We start from the raw sequence: 13,321 nt of genomic DNA, 5'->3' as shown, positions 1-13,321 counted from the left end.
TAAAGTTTTCATCTATTATTCCTTCACATATACTTTCTCTATCCCCCTCATTTCTGGGATCTGTTTATGTATGTGTGTTTTATAATGACATTGTCCCACAGTTTACTGGGGATTTCTTCTTCTTTTTTTTTTTTTTTGGCCAGTCGTGGGCCTTGGACTCAGGGCCTGAGCACTGTCCCTGGCTTCTTCCCGCTCAAGGCTAGCACTCTGCCACTTGAGCCACAGCGCTGCTTCTGGCCGTTTTCTGTATATGTGGTGCTGGGGAATCGAACCTAGGGCCTCATGTATCCGAGGCAGGCACTCTTGCCACTAGGCTATATCCCCAGCCCCGGATTTCTTCATTTTTAAATCTCTTTTTCCTTAAGTTGCATGCTCATCCTTCAACTGCCACCTATTCAGTGTCCTTCTTTATCTGATTCAGCCACATATTCATCACTGTTTGTAGTTAAATATTTCTTAGGTTGTGTAAGTGACTTTTCCTCCTGAAGTATAATTGTTTGCATTCTGCTTGTCTTGGTTGCCAGAGTGTGGAGTACTCAAGGTAAGGTTCTGGTTGCATTCGTTCTAGAATCACTGGTGCTTTCATGGTACATGGAGTAGTACAGGGCATAGTGAGGACCAGGGAGCATGTGCACAGGGTTAATGCTCACACATGTTAACCAGCATCCTAAGATTTAAGGTTCTAGGAGATAAAACCAAGTTCATCAAGTCACTGCTAATGGGTGGTTTTGTTAGTCTTCATTAGTACTACAGTAAACTAAATGCCAACTTTGATAGTCTGGAGATGTGCAAAATTGAAATCTTGATTTTTTTTTTGGAAGAAAGAGAAAGAGAGGGAGGGAGGAAGGAAGGAGGAAGGAAGGGAGGGAGGGGGGAGAGAGGGAGATGGAAGAGAGAGAGCTTTCTTTCTTTCTAGCTAACTAGGGATGTGGGTTTCTTTCTAGCTACCTAGGAGTGTAGCTGAAATGGTAAAGTGCCTGCCTAGAAACTTGAGACCCTCAGTTTGAACATCAGTTCCCCAAAATTATTTTAAAATTGAAAAAAAAACTAGAGATTTGGCATTATAAGTGCAAACTCTTGCATAGAACTGGATTGGAGTAGAATCTTCTGTGCTCTTGATTTCTGATGAACCATTGATCCCATTTTTATCAATTACCCACCTTACTGCTATAGATACCCAAGCCCATGGCCCTTCTGTAAAGTATAAAGTTTAACATTGAAAATTTTGTGTCTTTCTTCTAAAAAAAAAAAGTTTGATACTGACAACCAGCATTTATTACCACTCCAACGATACACAAGATTTCAGTGTTAAAATTATTAGGAGCTGAGAAGTGATAAGAGCTTGAAGAACTTCCCGTGACTTATAACATTATTTCAGTCTTTAAAAAAAAGTTTATGAGTAGACTCTCTTCAGATAAACAGGGAGCTTTAGCTCCCAGAAAGTTACAAAAGAGCTTTGGTAACAAAGCACAAACAGGACTGATAGAAGGAGCACCCTCTAGGGTCAAACCTTGTGAATTAAACAGCAGAACTGCCTCCTCCGTTAGCTTCACCATTTGAAATGAACTTGCTGGCCCCTACCCAGTGCTTCCTGCTTTCTGGCCTCATATGGTTAAAATGCCTGTTTCTGGCCACAAAACATCCACTATTATAGCTGTGAAAACATCATAGGGGATTCCTACAGAAGAAAACAACATTCTTTCCTTTGCCTCCAAAGGAAAGTATAAAATGTGACCTTATTTTCGGGGCAAATCATAGCTTTTTTTTTTTTTTTTTCCTAGTCCTGGGGCTTGAACTCTGAGCACTGTCCTTGGCTTCTTTTTGCTCATGGCTAGCACTCTATCACTTGAGCCACAGCTCCACTTCTGGTTTTTTCTATATATGTGGTGCTGAGGAATCAAACCCAGGGCTTCATGTATGGAAGCCAAGCACTTTACCACTAGGCCATGTTCCCAGCCCCCAAACCATAACTTTTAACTTTCTTCATATGCTCATTTTTTTAGATGTCAGACTCAGTATCAGCTTTGAGAAATCACTTAAAGATACTCCTGCTAGGCTGTGAGGAAAAGCATAGGAACTTTGTGTCTGAGTTAACATGTTTTGCTTTTACCCTTTGTCAATTGTGTAAACTTGGAAAAGTTTATTAGTGCCCCTTTTAGCTTCTGCTTATTTTATTTCTGTTTATTTTGGCTCTGTTACTCAGATTATAATCATAAATATGTAATATAATATCCATAGATATCATTGTTGATGAGTTGTGAGAACTGGAAAACACATGTATATAACACACCTGGCACTTATTAAGTGTGGTGGTAGACTATGGCAATACATGGTGGTATTTTCAGTTAAGTATTTCTTTTTGCTGACATTTTATAGTGAATACAGTCTTAACCTTTATGGTTTACTTTTGATGAGATATACTTTAAATGTTCTTGAGTTCTTGTAACACATGAGAAAGATTGAAATTAGCCATGGCCTTCATCCATACTAATGTAGCCAAGTATCATAGACTGACTGGCATTTCTATGTATCCTAGATGGTGAGACATTTCTAGAGCCGGAAGTCCAGGATCATGTTCCAGCATGGAAAGGCTATGAGAAGGGGGTTCTCTTCTCATTCTATCCCATGGGGAAGAAAGAGAATGAAAGAGTAATTCTTGGGGTCTCCTTTACTAGGAAATTAACCTATAGAAGGGTATACCTTCTAAGACAAAGTCCCTACCCCTAGTGCCATCTCACTGAAGAGTAGGATTCACCATATAAATTTTAGGGAGACTCAAACATCTAGTCTGTTGTAGTCACATATCTATTCTGAAGGTAAAAATTGGTAGTAAAATAGCATAACTGTTCACAACCACCTCAGCCCTCAGTCTTTCAGTTTAGTTGCACAATGATTATCACCACCATCATCATAATCATTACTGATCTGTCCAAGACACTATGCCAGGTAAAGATGTAACATAGAGTCTGTGAGGGGACCCTATTAGTTAGCAATACTTGCATATGTGATATATTTCACCTCTAGATTTTACTCAATCCAGAGGCCACAATTGGGACACACTGATTTCTGGACGGAGAACCAAACTCAATATAAATAACTGAGAACCACCCAATGTCACCATATTTGTCCTAGATATTGCACTGAGACTTTTTTTCTAATGATATAAAACCTGTGAATGGTCAGTGGTTTATATACAGGTTTCTTTGAAAATATAGTGAGGTTAAACATTGTGGTATTTCTAGCTGTTCCAGTTGCTCATGCCTCTAATCCTAGCTACTTAGGAAGCTGAGATCTGAGTCTTAAGGTTCAAAGGTAGCCCAGTCAGATAAAGCCAAGAGATCTTTATCTACACAGCAAAAAGCTGGAATTGGAGGTGTGTCTCAAGTGCAAAAAAGAGCATAAAGAGAAAAGCTAATGGGATGGGTATGTGGCTTAGCGGTAGAGGGCTTGCCTGGCATGCATGATGTTCAATTTCCCAGTACCACATATACAGAAAAAGCCAGAAATGGCGCTGTGGCTCAAGTAGTAGAGTGCTAGCCTTGAGCAAAAGAAGCTCAGGGACACTGCTCAGGCCCTGAGTTCAAGCCCCAAGACTGGCAAGAAAAGAAAAGAAAAGAAAAGAAAAGCAAGATTGTGAAGTCCTGAGTTTAAACCTCTGTGCCAGCAGTGTGTGTGTGTGTGTGTGTGTGTGTGTGTGTGTGTGTGTATACAACATGATGTTTTGATATACATATAAATATTAGAAGGGTTACTATAGTCACACAAATGAATATACATATAATTGGCCAAAGTAAAGAATTCACAATTACATATAAATTAAATCTAAGAAAATTTTCAAATATTTGAATGAATGATGTTAATTAAGTTTAAAGGGTGAATATTAAAGCATCTTGAAGTTGACTTGCAAATTGTGATATATTCTTTTTGTATATGAGTAAGAATTACTATTGATAAAGTGGGAGGATAATTTTATCAGGGCCTTTATGATTTTCACTTCAAATAATTTTATCTTCCAAATGTAACAAGCAAGTTATATTTTCAATTTTTCAGTCCACTAATGTAAGGTATGAAATATAAAAAGCTATTTAGAGCAAGCATTTGTGTTGATATGTTTTTGGCAAATCTGATTTCTTTGGCTAAAATAAAATAGTTAAACTAAAAAGAGGAGAAATGGGCAGGAAAGAATATTGTGCTAGAGCACAAAAAGCCCTTGTTCAGTCTAGAATAAGTTCTTTACACAAGGAGAGTCTTTTATGTTAATATTTGCTCAGTTCTGTTCTCTTCCAACTCAACCCATAGCTTTCTAATTTGTTTATTCTTGTCATGGTGTCCGAACTATTTGCCTGGTACTTTTTAAATGTAAAATGATGCAGTTTCACGAAAAGATCCTTTCTGCTAACTCCTTATGGTACTCATTCATTCAATTCTCCCGATACTAATTTTTATGATCAACTCTTTCCTCCCCATTTAATGGACTTAGCTAAGAATGCTTCAGCGCAGAGGTTCAGAATGTTCTTTTAGAGACTATAATTCAGGCAATGGGCAATGATTTCTTAAAGACTTTGATTTTATTACACAAGGAGCACAAGTCTCTTTTGAAGAAAAATTTACATTCTTGTGGATTATAAAGGATTTTTATATTAAGGTTGATGTTTGGTACAGGTATTTGTTATATATTCAAGGAAGTGTCAATACAAGCCCAAAATATTTAGTTAAAAAGTAAAAAGAAGAAAAAAAGAAAAGAAACAGTCTACATTATGTCAAACACTGAAATATTAAGGGCAAACCTAGAAGATTCTTTTATTATAGAGAGTATTTTACAACAATTATATGCAAAGAATGGGCTCTCTTTTAAATTCAGATAATTGGCTTATTAGCAGATGGCTAAACATCACAAAACTAGTTTTGTGGTTCAACAATCATGATACAGCTCACATAATTAAAGTACAAGAACATAAACTAAAGAATAACATGACAATTTGAGACCATGAGGCAAGCTTTCTAAAAATAATGACCAAAACAAACTTGAAAAACTTACTGAACATAATTTGCTCTAGTATTATTTTTCTTTGTATGCTACTTATAAATATTCTAAAATTTAGCTGGCAATTAAACCTTTTTAGTAATAGAAAATTGTTAAATGATTAGGCATAGTTATAGACACTTTATGTCCTGATGTTAAAACATGTTCCCATTAAATATATTTCTAAATAAATTATAACCATTTTTACAAGTCACAATTTACTTATTTCATCAGAAACAGTAACCCACCTGCTTGCTTTCTAGTACTCAAACTTATATCTAATCCTATACTTAGCTTGGGATCTAATTAATTTATACCACAAAAATGGTTTTAACTATGGAAGGAGACTATTGGTGAGGGTGAGTACTACACATGGAAAAGGAGATGTGTGTGTGTGTATACGTGCATGCGCGTGCGTGCATGCAGGCACATGCTGATCCTTGGGCTTGAACTCTGGCCTGTGCAGTGTCCCTGACCTTTGTGTTCAGGGCTGGTACTCTTCCAGTTGAGCCATAGCTCTACTTTTGTCTTTTTTTTTTTTTTTTTTTTTTTGGCCAGTCCTGTGCCTTGGACTCAGGGCCTGAGCACTGTCCCTGGCTCCTTTTTGCTCAAGGCTAGCACTCTACCACTTGAGCCACAGCACCACTTCTGGCCGTTTTCTGTATATGTGGTGCTGGGGAATCAAACCCAGGGCTTCATGTATAAGAGGCAAGCACTCTTGCCACTAGGCCATATCCCCAGCCACTACTTTTGTCTTTTTGGTGGTTAATTGGATATATAAATCTCACTGCCTTTTCTTCCCATGCTGCCTTTAAACTATGATCCTCAGATCTCAGCCTCCTGAGATCTAAGATTATATAGACCTGAACCTCCAGTGCCCTGCAGGAAAAGGAGATATTTTTAAAGGAACAATGTATTATAAAATGAATAGAAAACTAGTCATTTTCTGAAATGTAGACTATATTTCCAGGATAAAAATTTACTTTTCTTATTTGTGAGACCAGAAGCACTACTATGCACTATTAAGAAATCACAAATGAAAAAAGTAAAGTGGTGGGGGGAAGGGCTGTGGCATGGCTCAAATGGTAGGAAAGAAAACCCTAGTTTGAATACCAAAAGAAGTCACAAAGTAAAGTGGTGGCAGATTTTTAAGCATTAAAAAAAAAATAAATACCAACTGAAATGAATAGAAGGCTGAATAAACATTACAGGAAGAGGAAGATGTGGCAAGGTTCAAACGGCTGTGCAAACAGCCTACCTAGGGTACCAAGTCCACTGTTGTCGCCTCCTCCCATATTTGAAGTGGAGCCTGACATTCAGAGATTTTTTGCTGCCTGCTCTGTATTACAGAGCTGATATAGTTGCCTGGAAACTCCATGAGGAGGCTAAGTGCCTATTCATCATGTCATGCACGGTGTGATGTTAGGAACATAGAAGAGACACCTAGAGTCTTGTCACATTAAATATTGAAAATAGATGACATTTCAGTTATTTTTCCTACGTGTGTGTGTGTGTGTGTGTGTGTGTGTGTTACTCATGGTTTATACGTGCTAGACAGGTGCTCTACCACTGGAGTCACACCCCCAGAACTTAATTGTTTAATTGTTTTTTCAGGCAGAGTTTCATATTTTTACCTAGGGCTGCTTTCATGCTCCAAGATCCTGTTACCTACAGCCTTTCCTCTAGGTGGGATCAGAGGCATATACCACATGCTCAGTGTAGACATTTTTACAGTTAATGCTCATTGTTTTTCTCAAGCATTAAGTTTAGCTAGCACAAATACTCCTGGGGAAGGGACTTCATTGGCCTGTTACTCACTTATTATGCCTTAGTAGTATTGAGTTTGACATTAATTTATATAGGAAATAATAAGTATGAGAGTCATTTTTTGACTCACAAATTATCTGGTAAGTGTTAAATTATTTGAACACATTTTGACTGAAGAATCTTCTACACTGTATAAGCTAAAATTTATTTGGATACTTATTATATGCTAGGCATTTTTCTAATGTTTCATGGTAATAAACATGCATGAAAGATTTATATGGTTACTCTCCTCATTTTAAAGATGAAAGAGATGAAACACAGAGAGGTAGAATAACTTTCCAAAAGTCATAAAGCTAAGAGTCAAGATAAGATTTTTCCCCTGATAGTCTAGCCTATAAAACCACACTATAAACTGTTTGCTACTGCTTCAAATGCATCATGGTGGGCTGGGAATATGGCCTAGTGGTAAAGTGCTCGCTTCATATACATGAAGCCCTGGGTTTGATTCCTCAGCACCACATATGTAGAAAAAGCTGGAAGTGGCGCTGTGGCTCAAGTGGTAGCGCAAAAAGAAGCCAGGGATATTTCTCAGACCCTGAGTTCAAGCCCCAGGACTGGCAAAAAATAAAAATAAGAACAAAGAAAAATGTATCATGGTTGGAATATACGGGAGAAGAGAAGATATTTGTAAAACATAAGAAATCTGAATTTATTCTAAAATGTTCTTATTTCAACAACTATTACAATATTACACTATTGCAATTGTTGCAGTATACACTATTACAACTGTTAAAATTGCCCGTACTCCAACAACTAATACAATAGGTACAATTATTGTTTATACCAGTGTCTGACAGAATTTAACTCTGAATACTATAAACAGAACAGCAGGAATATTCAGAACAATGCTAACACAGGTTCTTACTGTCCTGTGGCTGATACAGTCACCTTCATCATCGTCATCTTCATGGTCATTGCCATCATTATCATCATCCAGTGTTCAATATTTGTTGAAGACTTATCAAGTCATAGGAACCATGAGATTACCCAAATGATCTCTTTAATTCTCAAAACTTTCCTGTGGGGTGAGTATAGCTATTCCCATTGTATAAAGAACAGAACTAAGATGTGGCTCAAGTGGTAGAGTGCTAGCCTTGAGCAAAAGGAAGCTAGGGACAGTGCTCAGCACCTGAGTTCAAGTCCCAGGACTGGTGATGAGAGAGAGAGAGAGAGAGAGACAGAGACAGAGACAGAGAGATAGACAGAGACAGAGAGAGACAGAGAGACAGAGACAGAGAGACAGACAGACAGAGAGACAGAGAGAGATGCTAAAGTCATAGATTCAGAAACGATAACACTTCATAGCTTATGTTCTTAACCTCCATACTACATCCAAGTTTTTATAACTATTCCAGTACCACCACCATCAAATGCCACATACTGACTCTCGTTACTGTGTCAAACCAACCCTGTCAGGGTAGTCATATATCAATGTTTCAATGATTTATGGACTAAATTCAGCTAGCTGCCTGCTTCCATAAATGAAGTGTTATTTATGCATTCATTTACTTATTCTCTGTGGCTGAGTTTGTGCTATTAGGTAGAGTTAAGTAGTTGCAATAGAAATTCTATTGCCTGCAAAGCTGAATATAATTACTGATGGCCTTTTAACAGAAACCTTTGCTGACTCTTGCCTTAAACTATCTTACTAATGTAATGTTATTATTCCCAACTTAAAGGTGAACATATTAGAATTTAGGGACATCAGGTACTTTGCCACTCAACTATTAAGATACATAAAACCTAACAAAAACTGGAAATGTAGGTGGTTTCAAACACCCCTTTTCATTTCAAATACTTAAAAAGGCAATAACTTTTATAAATACAGTTGGTGAAAAAGAAGATTTCTCTAACAACATGAGGCTAGCAATAATATATCTTTGACAATGGAATTGAAGAGTTGTACATTTTCTCTTGTCAGAGGGCAATAAATTCCTCTTACCTTCTGAGAATTTACTGTATCTAATTCCTTGAGGATGGATGCTCACGGGCTTGTTAGCCTTGTTTTTGAAGTGAACTTTCAAGATATCTCCAACTTCGGCATATAAAGTGGGCCCAAGAAGTCCTATAGAAACAAAAATTTTAAATCAACTGTGTTCAGAATCATCAAAGACAGAGCTGTTAAGAAAGAAAAGTATTGGGCTGGGGATATAGCCTAGTGGCAAGAGTGCCTGCCTCGGATACACGAGGCCCTAGGTTCGATTCCCCAGCACCACATATACAGAAAACGGCCAGAAGCGGCGCTGTGGCTCAAGTGGCAGAGTGCTAGCCTTGAGCGGGAAGAAGCCAGGGACAGTGCTCAGGCCCTGAGTCCAAGGCCCAGGACTGGCCAAAAAAAGAAAGAAAGAAAGAAAGAAAAGTATTCAGGAAACCCCTAAAGTGATTGCTGTTATCCTTCCTGGTCCTGAAGGTGACCTGCTTCTCTGAAATCTAAACTTTGCTAACTCACTAACTACATTATAGGAGTCATATTTAAAAAAATGGGAGGATAAAATATTTGGCCTGGACTAAAAGCAAGTCAAAAGAGTAAAAGAAATAGTTCTAGCCTAAAACAACCCACCCTGATCACTCTTGTTTTTAAAATATACATATATATATTTATATAGTCAAAAGCAGAAAGATTATTTTCAATTATACAGGATATGTGAGGGAGTGGTTACCTTAGAATTTTCTAAAGTGGGAAACCTCAGAGACTTAATGAAGTAAAGGAGCAAATCACATAGATGTCCAGTCCTGGAGAAAGTTCAAAAATCCCTGAACTACAAGTGAGCTTAATGAATCTCAAGAAAACAACAAGCAGGAGGAATGAGAAAAGAGAGATGAGGAGTGAGTCAATATCTGAGTCAGAGTTTTGAAGAATCATACCCTAGAATTCCTCAAAATATAATCTGTGAGGTCGCCATTTCAGAACAACTTAAAAGAAATGTTCTAAATAACCCCAGATCTGGAGATGGAGCTCCTGACTCTGTACTTTAATTAACACATGCTCACTCCTGTGTGATTCTGTGTCCATGAATGCTTCAAGATCTATCACCAAAGCCCCACATTAGATAAATGACAGGAATTGGCTGCTCTTACTTCCAAGCAATCTACAAATTTTCATGAGATTTGCTTCTGCATTAGGATTGATAGAAGCTCATGGAGGAAGGTACACCAGGTATGGAGTTCAACTATTATTTGTTTGCAGTGGCAATAATTTGGACAGGACTTCCACTTGAGCACTGTAAAACCTATGTTAATTCTCAAAATAATTTTAAGATAGATAATAAGATCCTCCTATTATAGCTGAGAAAGCTGAGCTTTCAGGGATTTTTAAATGTCTTGTCTAGGCTCACAAAAGTATTACAGGGGTGAAGTCATAATTTAAACAAATCTGTGACTCTTAGAGAACTCTAAGCCACTTATTATACTACATCCTTCACTTTATATTCATTAATTCAAAAAATATTGATTGCCAGGCCCTGGTGGCTCATGCTTATAATCTTAGCTACTCAGGAGGCTAAGATCCGAAGAACATGATTTGAAGCCATCCCAGGCAGGAAAGTCCATTAGTTTCCAATTAAGCACCGGAAAAGCAGGAAGTGGTGCTGTGGCTCAAATGGTAGAGCACTAGCCTTGAGCAAAAAAGCTCAGGGACAGTGCCTTGGCTCTGAATTCAAGTTTCAGGACACAAATTTTCAACACATAAAAATATGAGTGCTCACATCGTCCTAGGTGTAATCATTGCAGCAGTAGATAAAAGCATAACATATACTCCCCAATGTATCTGATAGAGTTTATAGCTAGTAGGGAAGTCAGATGTTAACAAACATTCATGAAAATTTAATTATAAACTGTGGTGTTATGAAAGAGAAGAGTATTTGGAGCCAGGAAGAGTGTGAGGGTAAGGAGACATGCTCCTCAGGTAGTAATACTTTCACTGACATCCAAAGACAGGTAAAGAGATGGATAAGCCTTCCTAGAGAGTGAGATGAGTATGTACAAAGACCCTGAGATTCCAGGGAATTTGGACTATTCAGATAATAGAATGTCATAAAAGATGTTAGTAGTAAGAGAAAAGGGAGAGGGTAAAGCTGAAGTCATAATCTGAGGCCCAATACTTCAGGCCTTTTTAGAGTTTTGTCTTTACTAATATATTGAGGCTGTTGAAGTTTTCAGGAAGGTCTAGATTTTTATTTTCAAATCTCTAGCTGCATTTGAGAAGAATGCTTTTAGGAGAAACCAGAGTGGATGGGAGAGAAGGCTGCTTGAAAGATTGAGGTTATAGTGGCAGAGACGATGAGGAAAGAATAGATTAGACATTTACAAGATATTTTCAGGACCTCCTGATGGATTGGCTATGGAGTAGAAAGTGAGGAAGACCAACTTGTTCTGGGAAGCCAGTGAGGTTCTAATTCTAGGTACTGGGTGTGTTAAGGGGCCACTCTGGAATAGATCTTATGTGAAGGTTTCATTTGGCAGATGTAGTAAACAAAGGAATGTCCCTTCCCCTCAGACAAGTCCATGCTTTAATACCTAGGATCTATGAGTATACAGAGCAGTATATGCAGATGAGAATATGTACATATGATCAAATATGATCAAATTAGAGATCTCGAGAACTTGAGTTTTTCTGGGTTATCAGAGAGGACAAATTTAACCACAGGGATCTGTAAGAGAGATGTTAAAGAGGTTTGGAAAGAGATTAGATGACTCTGATGGCTTTGATGATGGAAGGGGCTTTGAGCCAATGAATATAGACAGCTTCTAGTAAACAAGAAGGGCAAGGAAACAATTTTCCCCTGCAGTCTCCAGAAGTAACACATCTTTGCCAATACCTTGATTTTAACCCAGTGAAACATTTTTTAAATTTGTGACCTGAAGAACTGTGACTATCACAGGATAAACAAGTTTATGTTGCTCTAGGACATTAAATTTGTGGTATGTTTTTCTAGCAGCAAAGCTAACCCTAATCTCAAGAAAAGAAGTCCTAACTTTTTCCCTATACCTATATTCCTATCTATTGTTTTTTGTTATTGCTTTTCTTAAGTAAACTCCTTGTCCTAGCGTTTTTATATGTTCTTGTGCGTGAATCCTCTTGTTTATTTTGATGTTATCTCTTCATAGGACCATCGAGGCCACAACTTTTGTCATGTTAGAGAAGGTTAAGAAAACCTGGGAAGTGTGTATGAAGCCAAGATGGCCCATGGTCAGTCTATGCCTCAGTGGAACTATAACTCAGGTCTTCAAATCCTCAAGACAAATCTTTCTCCATTACCTTCCATGAAACAAATTCAAGTCCTCATCTTCCCAGAATAATCCAGATGTTCTCCTGACACTATCTGATTATACTGCCTGATTTTGAGTCTAGATGCTACCTTCTATCCTGGCATCTCATGGAAACTCACATGCCTCTCCCACCTGTCTGGGTTGCCCGAAACCAAATATACAGTGTGACAGTGCTGCCACACGACGTGCTGCATTTGTTGCCATAGGTCCTTGCTTGATTGATTTGTGAGCTGGCAGCACATGGATGCAAAGGCAGATGCCCAGAATAGGCCTTGTAAATTATTAACCTAACAAGACCTCATGTTTCAATGGTCTTTGGAGTGTTTATTCAGCCTCTCATCCTGCTTCTTTTTTTTTTTTTGGCCAGTCCTGGGCCTTGGACTCAGGGCCTGAGCACTGTCCCTGGCTTCTTCCCGCTCAAGGCTAGCACTCTGCCACTTGAGCCACAGCGCCGCTTCTGGCCGTTTTCTGTATATGTGGTGCTGGGGAATCGAACCTAGGGCCTCGTGTATCCGAGGCAGGCACTCTTGCCACTAGGCTATATCCCCAGCCCTCATCCTGCTTCTTTATAAATAAAGAAAAATTAAGTGCAAAATTTATATATATATGTTAATATATTACAAATTTCATATATGCAAGTCAAATACCTTACTCTACCATGCAGACAAACACATGACTATTTTTTACTCTTTGGCCTCTCCATTAACCACATTGCCCTCGCCCTTTGCAGACTTCTTCTTGGTGCAGAAGTGAAAATAAGTAGGTCATGGCCCAGGCCCAACAAAAGGAAGACCTTTCCCCTAAAAAACCAAACTGAAGAGCATTTGCCCAGCAAACATGCAGTCTTAACTTCAAACCCTACTACCACCAAAACCAGGAAATCATTGCACTTCTTAAAGCACAAAACAGAACCCTTGAAAATGAGTCTGGTCCCTCCTTCTATCCATATGCCCAAAGAGCCTGGCATTGGACAAGCATCTTCAGAATTCTGCCTGGCAGCCAAGCTCCCATCTGCAACCACAGTAACATGGGCCCATGCTACTGAAGTCAAGTACCATGACTGTTTAGGACCTCAGCTAGAATCATATGTAGCAGGTGGGTGGAACAGCAAACAGGGCAAAGGTACAAGTGACACAGGACTAGACTTGGGGAACAGGAGGGATCATGCACTTAATGACAGTGTTTCAATGCAGCTCTTTTCAG

At 38.5% G+C, this 13,321-nt stretch overlaps 1 protein-coding gene across 1 annotated transcript in view; it reads right to left on the bottom strand.

Moving 5' to 3' along the window:
- The window catches only part of F5 (coagulation factor V), a 68,330-nt gene that overhangs the window by 48,127 nt on the left and 6,882 nt on the right, over positions 1 to 13,321 (bottom strand). Inside the window, exon 3 of the mRNA XM_048357781.1 lies at positions 8,793 to 8,915. Coding sequence (XP_048213738.1) covers positions 8,793 to 8,915 — 123 coding nt within the window. The remainder of the gene's footprint in view (positions 1 to 8,792; positions 8,916 to 13,321) is intronic.

Source organism: Perognathus longimembris, chromosome 11 (assembly GCF_023159225.1).
Source record: "Perognathus longimembris pacificus isolate PPM17 chromosome 11, ASM2315922v1, whole genome shotgun sequence".
Lineage (NCBI taxonomy): Eukaryota > Metazoa > Chordata > Mammalia > Rodentia > Heteromyidae > Perognathus > Perognathus longimembris.
The sequence above is the reverse complement of the archived record's forward strand: the minus strand, read 5'-3'. Positions and strand labels throughout refer to the sequence as shown.